At 36.8% G+C, this 25,830-nt stretch overlaps 1 protein-coding gene across 1 annotated transcript; it reads right to left on the bottom strand.

Annotated features, from left to right (window-relative positions):
- Nucleotides 1–720: 720 nt before the first annotated feature.
- On the bottom strand, nucleotides 721–25,830 carry CLDN16 (claudin 16). The gene is made up of 5 exons (XM_003895273.5): nucleotides 24,919–25,830; nucleotides 10,855–10,957; nucleotides 7,011–7,175; nucleotides 3,130–3,321; nucleotides 721–1,805 (listed from the first exon to the last, which is right to left on the bottom strand). The coding sequence occupies exons 1-5, from the start codon at nucleotides 25,030–25,032 to the stop codon at nucleotides 1,672–1,674; spliced, it is 708 nt and encodes a 235-aa protein (XP_003895322.1). The 5' UTR covers nucleotides 25,033–25,830; the 3' UTR covers nucleotides 721–1,671.

Below are 25,830 nucleotides of genomic sequence, written 5' to 3'. Positions count from 1 at the left end.
CTGTGGGAAGCAATAAACAACAGTCTCGGAATGCTAATCCATGTAGTAGGAATCATAATCTCATTTTCACATCATTCTTTGTTCTTTAAATTTGAAACACCTATTTCAAGGTCTTTATAAATTCACAACTTAATTTCTTTTTTTCAAAGAACTAATTTCTGGGTGGGTGAGTTGATCTTCTTTTCAGGCATTGCAAGGGCACCTTAAGGGTACTAATGTTATTAATGTGAATGACAAGTAATTAGAAAACTGGAGATTAAATTTTACACACATTTTATAAAATGCTACAATTAAAAAAAATTCAACATGATTGCATTACGAATATGAATGAAATTTCATTAGCGACTTCTTTAAATGTATATGTAATTCTATATTTTCCCCAAAACCCACATTTTATGAGGAACATTTATTTGTTATTTTTTAATTTATTTTTATTTTTTTAGACGGCGTCTCGCTCTGTCGCCCAGGCTGGAGTGCAGTGGCCGGATCTCGGCTCACTGCAAGCTCCGCCTCCTGGGTTCACGCCATTCTCCTGCCTCAGCCTCCTGAGTAGCTGGGACTACAGGCGCCGCCACCACGCCTGGCTAAATTTTTTGTATTTTTTTTAGTAGAGACGGGGTTTCACCGTGTTAGCCAGGATGGTCTCGATCTCTTGACATCGTGATCCACCCTCCTCGGCCTCCTGAAGTGCGGAGATTACAGGCGTGAGCTACAGTGCCCCACCAGAACATTGATTTTTTTTAGTAGAGTCGTGAACCTTTATTTATTTAAATCAACATATATTTGTTGAATTTTGCCATATGTCTAATACGTTCCTTGGTGTTGATGATTCAGTGGTGTGTGGGCACTTGAATTGGTGAATTCTAACATAGTACATTACAATAGTATTTGGATGTTTAATCAATAAATGAGTAAATTCTCTGGTTGAGCTATTACTTCTGCAGTCTAATAATTTGGTAATATATCAGCAAAGCTAGAACAGTGGTGAAATAATACACAGATCCTTTATGCTGTTAGTGAGGTGGAAAGTCACCACGAGCTCCAGTATCAATTCAGCATTTGCCTTTGACATTTGGAGGCGAGGGGCAGATCTTGTCTTTAACGCTCACCAGTGGCTGCTATACCAAGTTGTTATTTTCTTTTTCTGTTTTAATACAATCAGAGTAATGGTAGGCATTGATATACTAATATGAATATAAAAGAATAATCTTCCTCAAAGTTATCAAATAATTCACCCACTTGTTAAAAGTACAAAAAGTGAACCAAAAGCTAGGGAGAAAAGTAAGTTTGTCCATCTTTTCAAAGATTAGGGCTCCTGGCCTCTGTTAAGATTGCTTTCTATTTAAGCATTATTTCATTTAATAGTACCATGTCATAATCTCTACTAGATATATAGAAATCACAAACATTCTAGAATGTTCTACATTCTAGAAGACTTATCTTAAAATATAGGGAAAGTGTGCGTAAGGAAGGTTAGCAGAGAGAACGAGGGGAAAATATGACAGTAATAGAAAGGAAAAGTATAGGAGAGTCAAACATTTTGATTAAGGTAGCAATTAATTTAGTTCCATACGAATTCTAAATAACTGTTTCTCGATTGACTTCCTATTTTATCAATGTAGACATATTGATTAATTAAATCATATGTAAGCACAGACTGAGATGTGAATTTTACACCCTTGTGTCTACAGCATACATTTTGGCAGTCTCAGTTCGAGCGGCTGAGTATGACTTGGTCATGGAAACACCTGCAACTGAATAGGCTTTCCTCAAGGAATAAGAATAGTTTCTCCCAGGTCCAACACCTGTTTGAAAGAGATATAAAAATAAGTAGGACTCAGTGAACTTGGGAAAATTATAAAACACCATTGTACATGTTTTTCCTCAAAAGGAGCAAGAATATAGATAGTCAAAGAAGGTATCATTTTGGAACTCTAAGAAGAATCCTAGGAGACAATTTAAGATTTTCATTCTGAAAGTTACTTTTAGGTTTAAAATTCAGCCAAGTAGATTTCCTTTTATTTTTTTCTTCATCAGGAGAGGTATTCCCTCAGTTTTTTAGGTGATATTTTTAGAAACCCAACATAACATGTTAAATTCTTTAAAAAGAAATATTTGGCTGGATCTTAGTCCACTTCTCCGTTTAACACTAAACATACATTAGGTTGAGTGGGTGAAGATATATATGTATGTATAACTGTAATACAGCAAAATATATATACATATATATACATGTTTATATATAAAATTCACAACTACAACCATGTCCAATATTCAAATGCATAAGTTATTTTAAGGTATTACAATTAGATGTATATATACCTATATATGCATATAATTATAAAGGTATAATTGTATATATGTATATACACATATATGTATAATTCTAATATACATATACATACTTATATGTATTCCTACCTGTTACCATTAAAAATTCCAATTACCATTAAAAATTCCAATTGTTCAAGGGCAACTGAATTGTAATACTCAAACATTATTACCCAGTGTTATATTAATTGAAAAATAAAATCCACAATTATGACCATATCTAATATTCAAATGTATAATAGTTATTTTGATGTATTACAATTATACATATAGTGTATATGTATATATACACATATAGTACATATACATATACATATGTATATATGTGTATATATACATATATGTATACATATACATATATACATATATATGTATAACTGTAATATGTATACCTATATACATACATGTATATGTATATGCATATACATGCATATATGTGTATATATGTATATATGTATAATCAAAATACATTAAGATAACTATTAGACATTTGAATATTGGACATGCTTGTAGTTGTGGATTTTATATTTCATTTAATATAACACTAACTGAGTAATATATTTTTCAATTAATATAGCACTAACTGGGTAAAATATATATTTTTCAATTAATATAGCACTAACTGGGTAATAAAGTTTGAGTATTACAATTCAGTTGTCCTTGAACAATTGGACTTTTTAAAGTAATAGGTAGGAATTGAAATAAATAGCCTTTTTTTTTCTTGTGAAATGTGTTTCCACTGGATTGGGAAAACTGATAGTGGAGGCAAGGAAGTTTGCTATTTTATTTTATTCTTACCTTTAAAAAGGTATAAGCAGCAGGTGAGAATGGCTCCAGCCAAAAAGCACCCCAGAGAGCCAGCCATTCCTAGCCAACAGGACCAACCAAATTTATATTGGATACCAAGAAATATATTGTGCAAAATCAGAGTAGAACGTTCCACATAGACATCAGCAGCATACCACACAGAGCCAATGGTTCCTGGGGTGCCTGAAAGAAAGGGAGGATGCTACAAATAATAGGGGACATTTTCTGAATGTAAATCCCAAAATACCGTTTACTACCCAAAATGGCTGGCGTCCTTCAGAGAGGTAAAAACAGAAACATGGATTCATGGGCGAACCAAAGTTTGGACACTTCTTCTGTCTCTTCCTTTTGCTTTCCATCTTGTATCTTTTTAAAATTTTACCTCACTTTATACATAAAGAAAATACAAAAATGAAATAATGCAGTGCTCATCGGTTTGTATAAATGGAAATTCATCGTTATGGTTTTCTTTGATTTTCCTGTCTTTCCGATGCCATGTTAGTATTGTATAAATGAAAATACTAGAAACAAAACCAAACAAAAGAGAAAAAGAATATAGTCTAACACAAACAACATAGAGCATATGTTCATTCCATACTGATTTTTTAATTGTCAGTAAATACCATTATGAGTATTTAATGCTCCCTCTACCCCCTTTTGAAGCTATGCCAGCTACGTAATCAGCACCCATGTGAAAACTGTTTTGAAAGTCACTGATTTCAGTGTCTTTAAGTCAAAAACAAACAATTGAAGTAAAAATTGTTTTTATTTTCAAATAAACCTTTATCTAATACCCCCACACCATATTAGAATGGAGCAAGAAATGTTATTCCCTTTGAATACATCTCCACAGATTAGCCTCTCTAACAATTAACTGGTTTGAAATGACGCCACTAGAGTCCTGGTATTTTAAAGGTATAAGTTGCATGTCGAAGCCTGGATGCAATAAAGAAATGTGGTGAGTTGGAGGACAAAACACTGTATTAAAAGAGTGTTTTTGAAATATGTAGTCTCCACACGCTCAATGTCTAGCAGAAGGCAATTAGAAGAAATCAGTAATCTATAGGTTGTCTAAGTCTGCTTGAGTTGGATTTTCAGTTATTTACTTCTAAATGTGTGCTTACTGATATCCTGAAGCTATATCAACATTACTGTTAAGATCAAGATCTTGCCCACCAATACCGAAATAACTGGATCCTGCTTTTCCTTCATTTCAAAGTTCTGCTACTCTGTGCTAAATTAGATGCATGTCTTCACAAAGAATCTCTTCAGATTACTTTCCAGAGTTGTTTTACTGTCTAACGAAATAAATATTTGTTTTTCCCAAATCTAAAAAAATAAAATAAAATATGTAGTCTCCAAAAATTTTTACATTTTTTGTCCCCAGAGAGTCTGTGATATCTATGTAAATCACTATTTAACTGTATTCTTCTCTTAATTGTTTAATGTAAGAACTTTAAGAAGGATCAGATAGGCTGGGCACGGTGGCTCACGCCTGTAATCCTAGCACTTTGGGAGGCCGAGGCGGGCGGATCATGAGGACAAGAGATCGAGACCATCCTGGCCAACATGGTGAAACCCCGTGTCTACTATAAATACAAAAAGTAGCCAGGCATAGTGGCGGGCACCTGTAGTCCCAGCTACTCGGGAGGCTGAGGCAGGAGAATGGCGTGAACTCGGGAGGCAGAGCTTGCAGTGAGCCGAGATCGCGCCACTGCACTGCAGCCTGGGTGACAGAGTGACACTCCGTCTCAAAAAAAAAAAAAAAAAAAAGACAGATAATAAACACATAACCTTTAGAAAATGCAGTATATATTGCAATAGCGTTTCTATAATACCATCGTCTGCAGTTTTCAGTTAGAAATTCCTTTTCTAAAACTTCAAAAGAGATTATAGGCTTTAAAAAATAAATTTTATAGCACACTAATTCTAAATAATGTTTCCAAAGCTTAGGACATGCTTTGTCTTTCAATTTAGTTATTTCTTCAGTCATTCCTATCAGGATTTTCTTCAATGACTTATTTTTTAAATGTTATTTGTTTTGTTGTTTTGCATAAGATGGGTTATTTACTGATGATGCCTCAAAAATATTCTGGAACAAAATTGCATAGCTGTACATAATTAAATAATATTTAAATCTTAAATGAAATACATTGTATATTAAAAAGTTCAATGCTGTCAGTAAGCGGGATATTGAAATAAATGACTTCCAGAAGGGAAGAATTCTCAATTTCTGTAACTTTATAATACAATCTGAGGATTATTAGGACATTGACTTAACATTTCTGTGTCAAAAATCAGGGAGGCCCAAGTTTTAAGCATATAAAGGGTTAGGCAGTCAGCTCAGAGTTTGCTGTGCCCACATTGCATCTTCACATAGCAATTCAGGGTACATGTTACTACCTTAGCTTCATGCTCCTTTGCAGATTAGGAAACAGAGACATGGGTGAAGATACCACACATACATATCTCCAAGTGTTTTTAGTTCCAAACTCCATATCGATTTACTACCCCACACTGCCCGGTCAGGCTCCCACTTATATTCGCTTTGTTAGCAGACAAGATTTTTCCTGCTAACAGACAAGAAGACGACATTATGTTGTAAAAGAAGAGGACTGGCTGGGCGCGGTGGCTCACGCCTGTAATCCCAGCACTTTGGGAGGCCGAGGCGGGCGGATCACCTGAAGTCGGGAGTTTGAGACCAGGCTGACCAACATGGAGAAACCCCATCTCTACTAAAAATACAAAATTGGCCAGGCATGGTGGCACATGCCTATAATCCCAGCTACTAGGGAGGCTGAGGCAGGAGAATCGCTTGAACCTGGGAGGTGGAGGTTGCAGTGAGCCATGATTGTGCCATTGCACTCCAGCCTGGGCAACAAGAGTGAAACTCTGTCTAAAAAAAAAAGAAGAGGACTAAGCTTTGAAGTTGAAGACAGACCTAAATAAAATATGATTTTGCTGTTTCACTAATAAATACTATTTAAAGTGCTTTTTGATGTGTTGTTTATTAGTCAAGCTTGACTAATAAATATGCTTGAGTAGTCTTCAGAACTTCAGTTTCTTTATCTGTGTTGTAAGTGGGGATAACAATATGATCTGTTTATTGTTACATTTATGAACAAATGGGTTAGCACATGGGACAACATAGGACTTGGCACAATTGTTAGTTTATTGTTAAAAAGAGTTGGAGGAGTTGGTGGAGGTGGGTACAGGCAAGGAGGTAGAAGTTTGGGGTTTACTTTAGGATTTTAACTTTAGTAATAATCATAAGATAATTATTTTAAAACTTGAAGTTATGTAACTTTTTAAATGGCTAAAACATAGTTTTAGAGCTTTTTTTCTTTCTTTCTTTCTTTCTTTCTTTTTACCCCTGAGATGGAGTCTCGCTCTGTTACCCAGGCTGGAGTGCAGTGGCGCGATCTCTGCTCACTGCAACCTCCACATCCTGGGTTCAAGCGATTCTCCTGCCTCAGTCCCCCAAGTAGGTGGGACTACAGGCATGCACCACCATGCCTAGATTTGTATTTTTAGTGGAGATGGGGTTTGACCATGTTGACCAGCTGATTTCGAACTCCTGGCCTCAAGTAATCTATCTGCCTTGGCCTCCCAAAGTGGTGGGATTACAGGCATGAGCCACCACACCCGGCCTGAGAGCTTCATATTTTGTTCTGAGATATTAACAAAAGACTAATTATCTGACTTCAAAGCTAAAGTAAGCAGGACTGGTAGATGTGATCTTTAGTTTTTCAATCTGGAAAAGGAAGCCACATATAATCCGAAAATGAGCAGCTTCACCACAACACTCTCCTTCACCTCAAGTCCTTAGCAGAGTCTCCCTACCCCAGTTGCTAGTCCAGCCAGACCAGTACCTGCTATTAGTAATGTGGTTCCAGCAACAAAGCAGATGCGGACTTTAATGTACGGCTCGTCAGGGAGGAATTTCACGCAGTCAAGACCAAGGAGCAGGGTGAGAAATCCAAACCCAGCTAGAATATCTGCAGTAATCATCAGCGCTCGAGTTACCACCAGCTTCACTGGAAGACCAGGGCATATGGTTAAAGCAGAGTCAGAGGAAGGAACCATATTAACTCACAGAGATATAGCAAGAAAACCAGACAAGTCGGTAACAGTAACACACCCCACTGGCAAAAGTCAGACTTTGTATGAACTTAAACATGAGTACTCTTAATGTTTAAAACTAAAAAAATGAGATTATTGACATCATTAATTGTTTTAGCACAGTTTACTACTTAGTTTTGTTGGTATACTAGCAGATAGCATCCTGGTAGACAGTGGGGACTAAAGAAATGTTTTCCTTTTTGCATCCTGCCCTGGAAAATGTCTCATTCACAAATATTGTAGCCAATTGCTGAATTGAAGGTAGCATATCTGTTCTACAAAAATTTCTTAATAAATATTGAATAAATAAATAATCACTATAATTGTTTAAAATTTTATTTAAAAATAATAATTGGTTAAAATTTGACACAGGGAAGCAGAATAAAATATTTCAAGACTTCTTTGTGTCAATTGAGGATAGAAGAAACCATCAGGAGATCTTTAGAAGAAGGAGAGTTAGTTTGTGCTATTAGGTAGAAGATAATTTCTGGAAATTAGATCATTTTCTCTTTCAGCTATTTAAATCATGACTCTTCTTGGCCAATATTACATATTAAGCCTTCAACCTTGCATTGTCAAATGACCATATTTTAAAGCTACAGACAATAAGAATAAGAATATATGGTAGACAGTCCAGGAAAGAAAAGATCAGGAAGATGAAAGTGGAATAGTAGCAATCATCTTCTGCAGCAGAAGCATCTTCAACTGTGAAAGCCTCCAGAACTCTGAGTTATAGTTATGCTGAGCTCAACTTAGGGAAATCATATCTCAAATAGAAGGTTAATTCACTGAAATCAGAACTACTACTATTCTAGCTGGCTGATGGATAAGAGTAATAAAATGTATTCCTTTTATGGTACAGCAATTATGTTTTATTTTCATATTGATCTGGGGTTTCCTCATATTTTAAATAATTTTTACCCAATGGTAGGTAACCTTAGGGTTTATTTGGAAACATGTTGTTTGCAAATATGCAGACAATATTCCTGAACTTAAAATAAAAAAAGTGTGACTCATCTGAGAGAGAAAATCAATGCATAAAATCAGCCCCAACCTCATTAATAAGTAAACATCCTATTTATGATTATCTTAATATATATGAGTATTTGTCTCTAAAACAGAATTCATAAGGTCTCAAAATTTAGCAGTATTTCAGAAAATTTAAATGTTCCAAATCTAAGACTCATTTTTCTCAAAATGAGGAAAGAGAAAAATATGTAACCTATTAGATAATACCACTATTTCAACATATCTTCTTGATCACTAAATAGCATATACAAGCAGGCTTCCTACTCAGGGCTCTAAACCAAAAGGTTCTTGTCCTTTGGATAGCCTCCCATGAAATTTTCCAAGTACTCTTTTGAAACCTGGGACTACCTGGGGCCAGCTATACCATCAGGATAGGGTAGTCTGAACTCATCCAAACTCTCATGGGCCTAGATCTTCTTCCCTTCGGAACGCTCCAACTCCTATCCTACATGTAGGGTCTCTGAAGAGCCTATGGGGTGGACCAGGGGCCCCATGGCCAGCCTGGATCCAGGAGGGGATTCCTGAAAGCAGATAGATCATGCTGGCCAGTAAGAAATTTCTTTTTCTGGAATCATGCGAGATTTGACTATCAGAATGCTGTTAATATGCTGATTTGTGGGGACTCAAATTATACATATCAACTTGAGCCATGACAAACATACTTGTCTGGATTAAACACCCTAAGTATACAGGACAGTGGAAAGAGTTATCTAATTGTAGTTGTATGAAAGATAGCAAAAAGGAAAAATAAAATCCTACTTCCTCATATGTAACATCCTAACCAAGAGGGCATAGATATGTCATTTTCCTAGAGTCCATTTTCCTCTCTGCTGTCTTTAAAGAAGATGGAATTTTTTAAAGAAAGGTAATGGGCCTTTAGTGTCTTATTTGAAAGTAATAGGTTAAAAAAGGGAAAAATGTGACGGCATAGGTCAAAGATGAAAAAGGAACATATTAAAATATACATGGTGGTTTTCTCTATGTAGTGAGCTTATGAGTGATTATATTTTCTTCTTGTACAAATGCATACAACAGTATTTAAAAGTTTGAAATACTTAATCTTTCATTTTCTTCTCAGCTTATGAATTAAAATCCACTTTAATGAATTTTTAGAATAGGCTAAATGTTCATTCCTATTCAGCAAATAGTGTTTCTTCGTAGGTAGAACTAGGTTCACATAGAGAGGGGAAAAGAAAAGGAATTAAGAGAATCTTTTTTAACAAAAATAAAACAAAGGCCTTATGAACTATGTTTTAAAAAATGTTCCAGGCACCCAACTTTTAAATAGCAGATGAAGAATTTTAGAGCACTGCTCTTTAAGTGCTTTCCTTTGGACTGAAATAGCAGTTCAGGGGCAAAGTCACATTCCAAGGGTTTAACTTTTTATTTATCTTGAGAAAGAAGTTGCTTTATGGTGCCATCACCCATCATTTGCTTTGAAAGAGACTAAAACCACTTTGCTTTTGTAACAGAACAGGTATTTCTTAGCCGAGTTCAATGTTCTTATAAATAAACACACACCATGGAGAGGACTGAGAGAATCAATGGTAAGATTTTTAAATTTAAGAGATTTCTTTATTCATAGCAACATGGGCTCTGCTAACATGTAACTATTTGTTTGTTTATTTATTTATTTATTTATTATTTTATTTTTGAGATGGAGTCTTGCTGTGTCTCCCAGGCTGGAGTGCAGTGGTGCGATCGTGGCTCACTGCAACCACTGCCTTCCGAGTCCAAGTGATTCTCCCACCTCAGCCTTCTGAGTAGCTGGAACTACAGGCTCCTACCACCATGCACAGTTAAGTTTTTTTTCTTTTTTTTTTGGTATTTTTAGTAGGGATGGGGTTTCACCATGTTGGCCAGGCTGCTTTAGAACTCCTAACCTCAAGTGATCCCTTGCCTTGGCCTCCCAAAGTGCTAGGATTACAGGCGTGAGCCACTGCACCTGGCCTTAACTATAACTTAAAGCTAAAAGTAGGGAAGATAAGGGAGCCAGCTTTAATATTGCCTGTAACAGTGTGTCACATGTATTGGTTTTTTCTTCCACTGATCCCCACAGTCTACGTCTTTGTCTCTGGCTGTTTACCTCTTTCTGCTTCTGCCACTGTATCTTCACCTCTCTTTCTTAGCAAACCTTCAATTGAAGTAACTGTAAACTTTCTATTTGAACTAAGTCATAGCTTAAAACATCTCTGAAATGCTTTCCACTTAATCTATCCAGTCTAATCATGAAATTACAGCACCCTAAAGAATTCATCTTGATTAAAAAGCCATTTACTGTAAGCCTACTGTGTATGAGGCACTATGCCTGGCCCTTCGGGGGACAGAGAGATGAATAAGATAATATTTTTCCCTCGAGGAATTTACAAATATATGAGAAAAGAGAAAATGTGCTAAAGTATATATTTAAATTCACATTTCCAAGACGAGCTCAATTTCTAACCATTTCAAACTGGACCAAGCCTTAACAATGTACAATAGAAAACAAAGCACAAATGGAAACCCGAACTCAGTTTTCTGTCCCTTTCCATTCCTGGCAAGCAGCGAGATCTAAGGCATACGTACAGGGATGCTCCGCAAGGATGGAATCGTACTCATCGCAGGTGCGAATTCCATCAAAAGCATTGGTGACGCATTCCCACCAGAGGCCTCGGCATTTTGTGCTCACCTAGATGTCAGAGAAGACACCGTGTGAAACAATTCATGCAGGCACACTTCAGTCCTCCCTGATCAAAGGGAGAAGTTGGCTGTTGTGTTTGATAGTAAAGTAAGTGGTTACATGCATGATCAGAGTTTCATTTACAACAAACAATGCATTTTAGAATATTTTCCCTTAAGCACTGACAATTGAAGCCTTTCTGGGTCAGGAAATGAATCCACTTCCTCAGGTAGGGTGGGGGTAGAGAAATAAGTCATGTCCAGAAGAGATAAAAACAGAACTAAATATATTTAAATATCTATGTCTGCTTCCACCATTGAGTTATGGTTATGGAAAAACATCATTTCATGTCTCTGTGCTGACATTTACTCACAAAAAAAAAAAAAAAACTGTATGACAATAGATGATAACTGTTGACACCTTGAGTCTATTAGAAATATACATTGCTTCTTTATCATGAATACTGAGTTCCATGAAGAAAAATATTATCCTTATATATGAAGTTTATAAATGTAAAATAATTAGCAAAGAAAACCAGTAAATGAAAAGATGCCAATAAATAAAATATATAAAGGCCCCAAGTCTTATTTCTTGCTCCAATGATATATTATAAATGCTTAAGCTATGTAATGGATGTAAGCAAATTGAGCATTAATTTCGTACCACTTGACAACTGTGAACCATTTTTACTTGGAAATGATGTGCAGATGACTCTAAGCATCCACTTAGAGCTAAAAGGTACCAGTGCCCTGAACCTTCTCACACTTTATCCACAAACCGTAAGTCACAGTAGATTTCTTAGAATCGTAAACATGCCGACAGAAAATAGTTTCAGGTGTGCTTGACAGAGCTCACGCATATGGAACACCGCTAACACAACTGTTTCCTCTGACTTGGTTACGGATTCAAATTACCTTGTGTATCTGCAGATAGTTTAGTAGTTTATGAGTTATCTTGGAAAACAAAAACTTAATTCTTTCCCCAAGAAAGAATAAAATAACAGAGCAGGGTGAGAAGAGGAATGCAAAGGAAGGGGGTTAAATTGCTGTGGGAAGAAAAAAACATAAAAACACTTTACTTTTGAAAATAAAATAATATTCAGGAACACATGCACGATGAAACTCTCTGCCCCGTGCTGTTTTTTGAAGCATGTTATGTGCCAAATAAAATTCTACTGCTTGCAACTTCATCGTGATTCTGAATGTTGTACCTCTAATACTACTTTATATGTAAAATGCTTATCATTGGTGATAATTATTCGATAGAGAGTGTATATCATGAAGCAGTTACTATTTAGCATATGATTATTTTTCTTATTTCTTAAGGGACCTCAAGAGATATTATTTATCATCCATTTTACAAATGAGGAAATTGGGGCACATGAAAGTTAAGTGATAACCCCAAGAAAGCAGAGTTAATGGAGGAGATAGGGCTCAAACACAGCAGTGCGTGGGTGTGCTCCTAAGCATTGCAGTGTATTTAAAACCCATTCTTTATGATCCAACAAAGCTCATTATTGGGTATTTATTCACAGGAAAGGAAATCAGTATGTCCGCACCTCCATGCTCTTTGTGGCACTATTCACAATAGCCAAGATATGGAATCAGCCTAGATACCCAACAACAGAGGAATGGATAAATACGATGTGGTATATACATACACAATGGAATACTATTTAGCAATTTAAAAATATGAAATTCTTTTATTCAAGTCAGCATGGACGGAACTGAAGGACATAATGTTAAATGAAATAAGCCAGGAATAGAAAATTAAACATTGCGTATTTTTATTCATATGTGGAAGCTATAAAAACTTGATCTCGGCCGAGCGCCGTGGCTCACGCCTGTCATCCCAGCACTTTGGGAGGCTGAGGCGGGCGGATCACGAGGTCAGGAGATCGGGGTCATCCCGGCTAACACGGTGAAACACGTCTTTACTAAAAATACAAAAATTAGCTGGACGTGGTGGTGCGTGCCTGTAATCCCAGCCACTCGGGAGGCTGAGGCAGGAGCATCGCTTGAACCAGGGAGTCGGAGGTTGCAGTGAGCCAAGATCGCGCCATTGCACTCCAGCCTGGCGACAGAGCGAGATTCCGTCTCAAAAACAACAACAACAACAACAACAACACGCGGTAAAAAGCAAGACAGAGGATACTGAAGGCTGGGAAGGGTAGGGGTCAGGGAATAAGGAGAGATTTGCTAAGAGATACAAAAAAAGAAGAATAAATTCTAGTGTTCTATACCAGTGGTCCTCAACCCTTTTGGCACCAGGGACCGGTTTCATGCGGACAATTTTTCCATGGAACCAGTGGCAAGAGGGTTGGGGATGGTTTGGGATGAAACTGTTCCAGCTCAGATCATCAGGCATTAGGTGCTTATAAGGAGTATGCAACCCAGATCCCTGGCACGTGCAGTTCACAACAGGGTTTGCACTCCTGTGAGAATCGAATACCGCCGCTGATCTGACAGAAGGTGGAGCTTAGGTGGTAATGCTCTCTTGCCGACTGCTCACCTCCTGCTGCGCAGCCCAGTTCCTAAGAGGCCACGGACTGGTACTGGTGTGTGGTCTGGGAGGTGTGGACCCCTGTTCTATAGCACTCTAGGATGGCTCTTGTTAATAATGGTATAATTTCAAATAGGTAGAAAAAGGATATTTAATGTTTCCAACAAAAAAAATATAAATGTTTGAGATGATGGCTATGCTAATTACCCTAATCTGATCACTACACATTATGTATATCAAAACGTTACTATGTACCCCATTAAAAAGATGCACATGTGCTAAAAAAAAAAAAAATGTTTAAACAGTTAAAAGTGTTTAAAAACTTTTTTTTTTTTTTGAGGCAGAATCTCGCTCTTGTTCCCTGGGCTAGAGTGCAATGGCGTGATCTCAGCTCACCACACCCTCCACCTTCCAGGTTCAAGTGATTCTCCTGCCTCAGCCTCCCGAGTAGCTGGGATAACAGGCATGGGCCACCACGCCAGGCCTTTTTTTTTTTTTTTTTTTTTAGCATTTTTAGTAGAGACGGGGTTTCTCCATGTTGGTCAGGCTGGTCTCGAACTCCCGACCTCAGGTGATCCGCCCACCTCGGCCTCCCAAAGTGCTGGGATTACAAGCGTGAGCCATCGTGCCCAGCCTAAAAACAAGTTTTTAAAAAGAATTCCAAATCCATTTTAAGATAAAGTAATCCAGAATTGGGTATTGGATGATAGCTTTGGGCGAAGTAAGCCCTAACTTGAATCTCATCCCAAGCCTATTATTCTGCAAACTTCACCTTGGCATGTTCTTCTTTAGGTTTAAGTTGGAAACAATGTCATGCACTTTCTGGAGGATTATCTGACCCTGTGTAACACAGAGACCAAAAAATCTAATGATAAACAGCTATCTTGTGAAATTCAACACATAAATTTCTAAATAATGTGAACATCTGAATGTATATGTGCATTACATAGAAATTAAATTTACATATGCATTAAATATTAAATATAGATTGACACTCTTACTATGTATGTTGTAACCTTGAGGAAGATCTTACCTTTTTTGTTCCTCAATCTCCTTATCTGTATATAGGATGGTTATAAGAATTAAAAATTACAAATATACACACAATATAAATGATATGTTCGATACATAAAAATAGTGGTAGTAACATGCTTAAACATCATAATGACTTGAGTAGTGGCTGTGTTAGGCTTTACTAACTAACCACAGTGAAGGTGGAGAAAGAGGGTGGCCCTCAGAAAGATATGTCCACATTCTTACCACCAGTATATGACCTTATTTGGAAAAAGGATCTCTGAAAATGTAACTGAGGACCTTGAGATCATATTGGGTTATCCAGGTGGGCTGACAAGTTTCATTAGAAGAGACACATGGCAGGAGAGAAACAGACAGAAAAGAAGGATGCAATGTGACCGCTGAGGCAGAGATTGGAGGGATACAGCCACAAGTCAAGGATGCCTACAGCCCCCAGAAGCTGGAAGAGGCTAAGAACGGATTCTTCCAGAACTTTCAGGGGCAGCGCAGCCTTGCCAACTTCTTGATTGTAAGCTTTCAGCCTCCAGAACTGTGAGAGAATAAAGTTATCTTTTGTTAAGCCACTGAATTTATGGTCATTTGTTACGGCAGCTGTAGGAAACTAGTATATTGGAGACGGCTTGTACAGAACTGCTATATCATAACAGAAAACGGAACAGAAAACTTTCTCAAAGCTGACTACCCCTCAGTCTCTTAATTAACAGGAACACACTGCATCCAGTTCACTTTAGCTCGAGCTAGGTGATATGAGTTTGAAGCCACTGTGTTGTAAATCAGACAGCGACTGTCCACAATTTCTTACTAAGCCAGCCACTGAAACAAACTAGCCTACTATGGTCATTCCTGTTATATGTAACATTATTTAGAAAGTGATCTGAAATGCATATTCAAAAATTCTTATTTTACACTAATAAGAGTATTTCTATCTTGCCAAAATAATTCAGTAGTGGTATCAGTTTCAAGGCTATTGATCATTTACCTGCAATGACCATATTTAGAAAAGCAATGAGCTCATTAGAGAAAACAAGGAATCCAATTTCATTAGGTATTAATGCTCGGGGCACACTATTAGGTGGCTTGGTATTCACACTCAGTTAAGGTACGTGAGAATAGTGGCTGTAATTAACTAAACTTCTGTGTTAAAATAGCACTTACGGGAGACACCCTTAAAGGTGCCTTTGTGTACAAAAGACAAGGTTAAAATTTTTCATGTTTTTTATTATATTTAGGAATGTTCTCTGGTATAATTAATTGTCTTCATTTACTTATTCCTCTGTTGTAAAATGGCTTATTAGAAACTAAAAAGCAAGCAAATCTAAGTTCTTGAAAATTTTAAGACAGGGTTCTTAAAAAGCAGACTGATGTTTTAGAATATTATAGTTAACCTTTCTTAAAGGGTAAAAATCGCAAATGTTAAGTAATAACTTTTAATCTGACAGAGCTGTCTGAAATAGAGGATTCTAAATTTAAAATTTATCCTTCTAACATGCAACTTATATATTAATAAATAACATTAAAACAATGCTAATTTGTATATTATTTCAATGAATATCTATTGTTCCCAAAAGTGAAGGGTGGGTTATCTCCTAAATGGAGAGAAGTAGGTTTATTTAAGGTATGACAATAAAGTAGAAGGCACAAGCATGAGGAAAGCAAACAAATCTCTTAGTTAGTTGCTAATAAAGTATAGAGATTTTACAGAACAGTTCAGATTTCAGGATTCCCTTAGAAACTTGGTCTGTCTGGGTACCTGAACTCACCAGTCTCACGAAGCAACAACTAGCAAGAAAAGAGTGGTTGCTCCCATTTAGGTGGGGCTTGGGCTCACCAGGTTCCCCACAGATCCTGCCCAACCTGCCTCTCTCATGAATGCTGGCTACTTGGTTCCTTAAGGCATTGGAGTTTTCTCCTCCTGGTATATACTAATTATGCTAATGAGAATAACTCCCCTTGCTCTCAACCTGCCAAACTTCTACTTATTATTTAAGCCTCATCTTAAAGACTTCTGTGTTTTCATTAGCCTCCCCACTACCCAAGTTTCTCTAGCTGGCATTTATCATTTACTACCCTGAAATCTGACAGGAAGTTGTCCGTATGATTATAGCATTTAAAATATTGCATTATCTTTTGTATGTGCAATTATAGGCCATCTGTCATTCTTCAAACTATATTTATTAAATGCCTGTTATTTACCAGTCAACATGCTGACTATATTAATGCTGGAGATACAGCGAAGATAAAGACAAACATGGCAGCTGGCTTCAAGGAGTATACAGTCTCTTACTCTTGGTACATAATAGGTGCTTAATAAATGTTTATTGAGGAAATTGAAAATCTCAATTTTTCAATCAATTCATATTAACTCTCATTGGAAGTCTGGAGTAGAAAATGGTTATTATATGCACAGTTGCTACTTAATACATGCGATTTCTACTTGACTACATAAACAAAACCAGCTAAATCCAGAAGCTGAAGAATTATGATTTAGACTGAAGAGCTTACATTGATTTGGTGTCATTCTGGACCTTGTTTACTCAACTGGCTCTGGAAAGTGTTTACTACAGCACTAAATATGAGTAATGTCACTTAAAAGTGTCAGGAAACCATAGAGATGATGACTCTTCCCAGTTGAGTTATAGTGGCATAAATTAGTTCCTTAATCCTGGGATTTCTTATTCTGGACTCTGTAGCAGTTTCGCATTAAGACTTCTCTATCCTAGCCTTTTCCAGTTTCTCTTTTCTTATCAGTCTTGAACTATAAGCAGCAATAATTTTGCCTGCCTTGTCTTTTTATATATCTTTTGAGAATTAGAAAGACTCAGAAATACTTGAGAATTAGACATTGAACAATGTTCAGCGTTTATCTCTTCTCTAGTAACATAGGAAATCATGTCTGTGTGTGTATCTATCTATCTATTATCTATCTGTCTATCTATCTATCTATTATCTATCTATCTATCTATCTATCTGCAGAGAGAGACAGTAAATATACAGAATAGATTTTGTAAATGTTTATTGTTGTTAACCACTATCAAACAAGATTTTTCTTTGTCAATATTCATTAAGATTATAAATGTACAGACAACTAAAATTAAAATAAGCTATTAAGATATATAATTTCAAAAAACCACCTTACATATACAAATTATAAGAATTTATAATTTTCACACCACTTTACCATCCATGTGCTAATATATTTTAACATTGAAGATGTAACTTTCCTACTTAGATACCTACTTAGTACTTACTTAGATATATTTATTAAGACACAAAAGTTTTAATAATATTGTAGTAAATAACGTTTGATCACTAAAACTGGAAACATTTTCAATTTTAACATAAAATGCATTTGAATTTTTCATCTAAGATTCTGGACATTTTACTTTTACATTTTATTTTATATTTTTTACTATCCCAGGGCCTAAATGGAGTCACTACAGGCCTTAATAAAGATGAGGGAGCAAGACTAAAATAATCATAATCAATGTTGCCTTTTCTTTTTACTTTATATCCTATATTTATAAGATACGAAAGAAAAACATGACTTTATTTGCTAAAATTTGTTTTAGTTCTGGTTATTTGTGGAGCACTGGCTAAAGGTATAGATCATAAGAAATGGGGTAAAGCCAACTGAGTAGAAAAGTAAAATTTTGTGTTCTTCACAGGTATATCACCTAAGTTATGCATCAGAACTTTCTAAATATTTTCATTTTAACATTTTTAAATGTTTACATACATTAAAATGTTTTCCTTTTAAAAGTATGGCATTACAACTTTGCAATGATTATTGCCCAGTGATAAGGATCACAATTTATGTTGAATGAATTATTACAAATTATCAATTTCTTTTTTCTCTCTCTTTTTTTATTTCTCTCTTCAAAGCACCAAGCAAAAAGCCACATTCTCTAGCCCAGAATATGCTCTTCATCAACCTTATTAGATATCCCAAGAATCAGATTTTTATTACAATTTTATTTTTAAAAATGAGCCAAATACGTATCCTGAAAATATTTAAATTATAGCAAGATATAAAATCCTGCTTTTTAAAAAAGTGGTCATTTCATTACAGACATACTTCTTACTTCAGGTTCAATGTGAGATTTTCAATAATCACCTCATATTTTATTATTAATGTATTCATTTTTTCAACAAGTAGGATAAGTATATTCCTGGGTGCTCTATCAACTCATGTGAGCAAATGCGTCATGAGTTCACATTAATGTACATCAGTGCTAGGTGCTTAGGAAACCATGAGATGAATATGAGAATATTTGTTGCCTCAAACATCTGCTGAAAGAGTTTGAAATCAATTGGAAAGTTAAAACAAGTATATAATCAAAGGGCAAGCTGGATATAATTTTATTATTTACTTTATGTTTAAAAGAATTATAATATTATTATGCAAATAGAAATCCCAGAAGATAATCTGATTATAGAGATAAAATAAATATTAATGTGAGCAACTTTGTTTTGAGGTAATAAAATTTTAATCATACTAGTGCTCAGTATATAGCAGATTCTCAATAAATAACAAAGATGGACTGAAAATGAAATCTTCTTGTGAAAACACTTTTTCCTTTTTATAATTGAGAGATCAGTAACTGTTGTGTGAGGAAACTATTTCAGTGTAAATAATTAAGAATTACATATCTTGTAGTTAACATATTAACAATGTTATTATCTGATAATTTATTTTTTTTGTCAAATGTGAGTATTTGATAAATAACCTTCACTATTTCACTTACTGTCTGTCTTATTTCCCTGGTCAGACAAAAAGGAAATAGATGTAAATATAAAAATGGGCGGCTGGGTGCGGTGGCTCACACTTGTAATCCCAGCACTTTGGGAGGCCGAGGCAGGCGGATCACCTGAGGTCAGGAGTTTGAGACCAGCCTGGCCAACATAGTGAAACCCCATGGTGAAAGAAAAAATACAAAAAAAATTAGCCAGGCATGGTGGCACTTGTAGTCCCGGCTACTAGGGAGACTGAGGCAGGAGAATCGCTTGAACTCAGGCGGTGGAGGCCTCAGTGAGCCGAGATCATGCCACTGCACTCCAGCCTGGGCGACAGAAAGAGACTCTGATTAAAAAAAAAAAAGCAAACGACAGCTTTAGAGAAGTAAACAAAATTTCTCCAAGAGAAGCAATACCAAAAATAGGAATAGAATTTAAATCTGCTATTTCTCTGTTCAGCAAACATTATGCAAAATGTCATCTCCTTCTCCAGAACAAAAACAAACCAATAAACTGCAAATAGACAATAATATATCTAATATTTATTGACTGATTCATATCTGCCTGCTACTGTGGCAAATGCTTTAGAGACACAAGCTCATTTAATTCTCACAAGAAACTTATGATGTGTGTATTATTATTCTCTCATTACTGAATAGGAAATGCGGTTTACAGCTACTTAAGAGTCTGACTAAATTCGTACAGCCACTGCCTGGTAAGGTGGGATTTAATCTCAGCTCCCTCTGATACACAGTTAAATCTGTAAACTTCTCCACTGTAAAGAATTGTGTTCCTACCTCTAAGTATTGTATAATAAGCTAAGCGGAAAAAAAATAGCAGGATGGTTCAGGGACATTGCTCCATGAAGATTTCTGTATAGCCACTAATTTTCATTCATGTAAGCTCTTGGTGAATAACATTACCAGCCCTCCAATTGCCCCAGATCAGAAAGGCAGATTTCAACTTTGACTCTCTCTCCTCATCACCTACTCTCCCACTGGCAGTCAATTATCACTCTCATCAATTTGATATTTTTAGAGTCTCTCATATTTCATATTTCTTCACGCTTGCTGCCACTCAAGTTCAAATCACTATTGTTTCCCTTCTGGTCTATAACAAAAGTCTCCTAGTTGTTCTCCCCACACCTCATTTTACCCTTCCAATCTCTCCCCACAGATAGCCAGAATGATTAATCTTTCTAAAATACATGTACATATTGCTTACAGCGACAAACCCTTGCCTATGGTATAAGATCTATATTTTACATGCTATGCAAAACTTCTGAGGACCCAACCCCTGTATTCTTTTCTCTAAACTGGAAATTCTTACCATGATGAAATATATGAAATACCACAAACATACAGTGCTCTTGTACCTTGATCTCAGTTCCTGCCATTTTCTGAGCTTGAAATACTCTCTACTTCTCCTGCTTCACTCACCTGTTCTTCAAGTCCTAGTTTAGATATCTCTTCTTTTGGGTAGCTTTCACTGGTTATCCAAGACCAAGTGAGCCACCCGCTTAGGGTTTTCATTATCATAGTATCTGCTCCATCATGCTATAACTGTCGGTTCACCTGTTTGTCCCACTGACTACACTGGGAGCAGCCTAGAGAGGCTCCAGGTCTCATCCTACTTCATAACCCTGTACCCACCATGGTTCCAAGTATACAGAAGTTGTCCAAGATTATTTGTGAAATGACAAAAGGTAGAAAGAAAAGAGAGAGAAATGCAGGGATAAAGAGATGAAGGAGAAAGGGAAAGAAAGAAAAAGAAGGATATAGGAGGAAAAGAGAAGGAAGTAAGAAAAGGGAGGAAAAGAGAAGGAGGTAAGAAAAGGGAGGAAAAGAGAGAGGGGAAATAAAGAAGAAGAAAGGAACAAGGAAATGAAGGAGAAAGAGAAAAAAGTTGGAATGAAGGAAGGGAGAGTGTATGAAGTTACAGAACAATGGAGGATACTCCCACTAGATTCCCAATGGAAATGCCTGGGGAAGCACCAGACACCACCAGTCCATTAGTGAGTGTCCAGCTCTCTGGAGTTTCAGACAGTCATGGAGACCCGATGTTAAAAAAAAAAAAGACTGAAAAGGACCTTAGAAACAACTGAGTTCAACTATATAATTGAAAGAACTGAGCCAAAGACAAGAAATGTGACTTGCTTAATAGAAGACAGTTAATAAGGCTTAAGATGCAAACACACGCTTGAAAAATCTCAAAACCCAAATTCTCTTCTCCCCATCCGTCTTCTCAGAGACACAAATGAATCAATAATGACAAGAGCAGGATAGCAGCTGAGGGCCTCTAGTCACTGATTTAGGGTTGTGCACATTGCAATTCTGTGTGCTATTTTCTTTCGTAACATTTTTACCCAATACAAAGAACTTCATTCAAGATAGGTAGAGTGTGGTAGGCAAAAAGAATATCTGAGCTTTTTCTGCCTCCTGCTTTGTGTTACTCACTTTACTCCTCTAACAAGCCCTGAGCTTTTCCTCACTTTGCACTTTTGCCACTTTGTCCCCTTATCTGAAAGGCCCCTGCTGCCATTTCTACAATTTGAAATGCTTTACATTGTTTCAAGGCTTTGCTCAAATGCCTTTTCTTTCATGAGACCTGCTTCGATGTCCCTGATAGGAAGTGATCACTGTTTATTTTCTTCCCCAATGATACCTCGCTTCTTTCTTTCTCAAAATATGAATTTATTTATGCTTTTTATTATAGTTTCATGTGTATCTTTGTTTTCCCCTCATTAAATGTGCACTCCTGAAAGGCAGACGCCATTTTTGCTTTGTCTTTGTCTCTTCTAGTAGGAGTAGCATCATTCCTTTTATATTTATAATTGCATATTTTTTTATATTGAATTGAACCACAAAACTCTTCTAACTCCCATGCCAACATCATCCAAAAATACTAAAAAAAAAAAAAACAAAAAACCTAGAAAAGTGTAATACTCCTTCATATTTAAATTGTCTATTGGTATTCCTTTTTTTTCCTCAAAAGATCAAAACAAAACAAAACACTTGTTTCGTTGACTTTTGTCCAACGATTGATTAAAGTGAGCTGTTGTGGTGGTTCACTCCTATAATCCCAGTACTTTAGGAGGCTGAGGCAAGAGGATCACTTGAGACCTGGAGTTGAAGGCCAGCCTAAAGAACAGAGAAAGTCCTTGTTCTTACAAAAAATTTTAAAATTAGCCAGCTGTAGCGGCATGCACCTGTAGTCCTAGCTACTAGGGAGGCTGAAGTGGGAGGATCACTTGAGCCTAGAAGCTTGAATCTGCAGTGAGATATGATCGCACCAGTACACTCTAGCCTGGGTGACAGCGTGAGACCCCATCTATAAAAAAAATAAAAATAAAAACATAAAGTGAGTTGTTATATGGACCAAAGGTGATATATAAATGAGGATGGGAGCAAGAAAAGAGAAGAGCAATTGAGCTAGTATCAGAACCTTCAAATTTGTGGATAATATAACTTTCTATCCTGGCCTGTTGAAGTAGCAATTATTATAAGAGATTTTTGTCTCTTTAAAAATACTGACAACTAAAGAGATTGTTGAAAGAGGAGGCCGGATTTGTTACAGGGTTCTTCTTCTTGTTCTTCTTTGTTTTTTAGATGGAGTCTCGCTCTGTCGCCAGGCTGGAGCGCAGTGGCACAATCTCGGCTCGGTGCAACCTCCTCCTCCCTAGTTCAAGCGATTCTCCTGCCTCAGCCTCCTGAGTAGCTGGGACTACAGGCGCATGTCACCATGCCCAACTAATTTTTGTATTTTTGTTAGAGATGGGGTTTCACTGTGTTGGCCAGGATGGTCTCAATCTCTTGACCTTGTGATCCGCCCGCCTTGGCCTCCTAAAGTATTGGGATTACAGGTGTGAGCCACCACGCCTGGCCTCTTCCTTTAAATGTGAAGGCTTCTTGGGAATATTATAGCAATACATTTTAAGTATGGGAAATAAGAAGGAAGCTAAGAAATATTAACTATTTTTCAAGGTTAGCAAGGGTTTACTTGAGGTGTGTAACCAGGACTGCTCCTTCCATTCATTTTAACTGGAAGTATTATTTCATAGGACAGATGGCAAATTGGTTGGTTGTACTAAAATGAGAGAAGACACTTTAAATTCCAGGACTCTCAATCTCTCTCTCAGCAAGGTTTGACCCTTTCTAAAACTATTTCCTATCAAATGAAGTTAGCAATTATGTCAGCTTAAGCAGAAAGACTTTTAAATTGTTTTAGAAAATATTTTAACAATGCCTCTAAATGGGATTTTACATTTTTTTGCATTTAAAAAAACATAATTATAATTATGCTCAAGTTCACCATATTTCTTATTCATCAGCTACCACTGGCCGTCTAGATAATGGCAAACTAATGACAGCAGAACGTTTTATCTGTACTTTTCCCTGAGCACTGTTCAAAGGGCATTTATTTCATTCTCTGCATATATTCGTGGCCAGATAAAATGCATCACTGGGCTCACTTATAGCAGACACCCTTTACAGTAGTTCAATTCTATCACAATTTTTGGAAATGTAATTTTCTAGCATTAAAGAGGTATTCATAACTCCATTCGTTTTGAAATGCCATGCTGAAGTCAGAGGAAAATTAAAAGCAAGAAAAAGCGAGCCGCAAAAATAATGCACAGCAAAATAGAATGATTATTACTTTCCATTTGGAACTCCAATTTGAGGGTTTAATAAAGAAAATTAGAAGAAAAATATATAAACTCACTCAAGTATCTTTGCTAAACTTTACAGAGGTGACATTATAGCATTTGCTAGGGTAAATTGTTCCCTTCAGGATGCACAGTAAAAAGCAAATTGTTTTGCTATATACTCCTTTTTCTGAGCTCTTGAAATATTGTTTCTTTTTCTTACCTGTATTTTCCTAAGCCTCATTAATGAACAGCAGCTAATTCTGAAGATTTGATTTTTTACTCAGTTCTGCCTCTCTCAGATTCCTGTGGCCACAGGTAATGCTTTTGAACTTCAAAATTTCTTCTTTCTGAGCTTCTCCAATGAGAAAAATAAAATCCTCAGACGTGAACCCACTCACTCATCTTTTGCATAGTAGTCAGTTCCCTAGAGCAACTCATTTTAAGGGAGGACTTAAGTCCATGCCTGTCCCCTGTACATTGGGATGCACTGGAAAGACCTTTTCTCCCTCAAAATATTTTCTTTTACTTGGAAATCATTAAGATAATGTTTTTTCCTATTGCATGTTAATTGGGTAGGTTTTGCATGCCTTGCATTTTCTTCCTCAATGTTTTAGATTATTAATACTCCTTAAAAAAGTCTTTCACACTATTCTTAATGCTGTCATCAAGAGTAACAAATTTATCTTAGAAAAAAGGGTGGTAACGAAATGTTACTCAATTTGATATGCGCAGCAATGGAAGATATGCATTTCTGGAGGTCTCAGTAGCAGAGATCATTTAATTACCCTTCTGCAAATTTATCCTTATAAAAAAAAACAGAGGAACTATTTAATAACTTCATCTGTTTAATGGGATAACAAGACCTACCTCATAAATTAACTACGAGGATTAAATGAGCTGACAATGTAAAGACTCAACAAATAGTCAGTCCATGTTGCCTATTTTTGCTATCATTAGCCTTAGTAAAGATACTGAATGTTGTATATGGCAGGTGGACTTAGCGAGAATTTGGGCTGGCCTGGGTCACGAAAAGAAGTTTCTATCTTCTTACCTCCAGAGAGTCATCAGCATTCACCATCCAACAGTCAGTCCAGGTGGCCACAATCAAAAACCCAGTAGAGAAAAAGGCAAAGAAGCAAGCGATGTATGGAAGAAGATTCCTCATTGTGGCAAGCAGCCCATCCAGTTGGCAACATGGGCAGACACCAGCCCTGACCCCACTTAGGTGGCGAGTGTCAGTCTTCTGTGTTTCTGGTACTTGGGGATGTGAAAATGCTGGTCTTTTACTTTTTCTCACACCCTGCCGCAGGTGTCTTGAGTTGCAGTAAGAATATTACAAACAGGCTGTAACCAACAGTGGGGTCCTGGAGGTTATTATCCGAAGCAACCAGCCTCCAATCAGAAGCCAGGTCAGTGCAAGGGCTGAGTGTGTTTCGGGTGGGGGAGAGAGGAGTTCTGTAACGTTTTCTGACCCAACTGTGGGCTAGTGGTGGTCACCAGACCAAGCGCCAGTGCCAAGACGGGGGAAGGAGGAAGGGTCCCACCCCATGCTGGAACCTGTAAACCGATCCTTCTTAGGCCCTCTAGGGAGAGTGAACTATTCTCCCCCTCAGAAGAAGGCTACATGGTTGACTGACTGTTATTTTATTGTTAGGACTATTTTAATATTCACTGACTACCTTAGACAGACAGGCCACTGGCGAAACTATGCTAAACAAGTGCTTGCTCAAGGGAGTTTGCATTCCAAAGTGTTGTGTACAACAGCCCCGTGAAGGATTTGTAGCACCTGGGCAGCAGGGACAGCCACGGCTCCCACCCTTTCAGCATCGTAGAATGGGAACAAGTATGCATTTTAATGCAGACAGCTCTGGGTGGAAATCCTTGCTCTGAATTTATGGTCTGAGAGCCCTTGGGCTGTAGTTTCTGAAAACGCATGCATTCATATTTTCTTTATATAATGTTT

This window comes from Papio anubis, chromosome 2, assembly GCF_008728515.1.
Source record: "Papio anubis isolate 15944 chromosome 2, Panubis1.0, whole genome shotgun sequence".
Classification (NCBI taxonomy): Eukaryota; Metazoa; Chordata; class Mammalia; order Primates; family Cercopithecidae; genus Papio; species Papio anubis.
This window is presented reverse-complemented; position numbering and strand designations above follow the sequence as displayed.

Coding starts and splice junctions, on each gene's coding strand:
- CLDN16 (XM_003895273.5), bottom strand. CDS start 25,032: ATGAGGAATCTTCTTCCATACATCGCTTGCTTCTTTGCCTTTTTCTCT. Junction 3,322..7,010: donor AACCACATTACTAATAGCAG/GTACTGGTCTGG, acceptor CCTTTCTTTCAG/GCACCCCAGGAACCATTGGC. Junction 1,806..3,129: donor CTGCTTATACCTTTTTAAAG/GTAAGAATAAAA, acceptor TCTTTCAAACAG/GTGTTGGACCTGGGAGAAAC.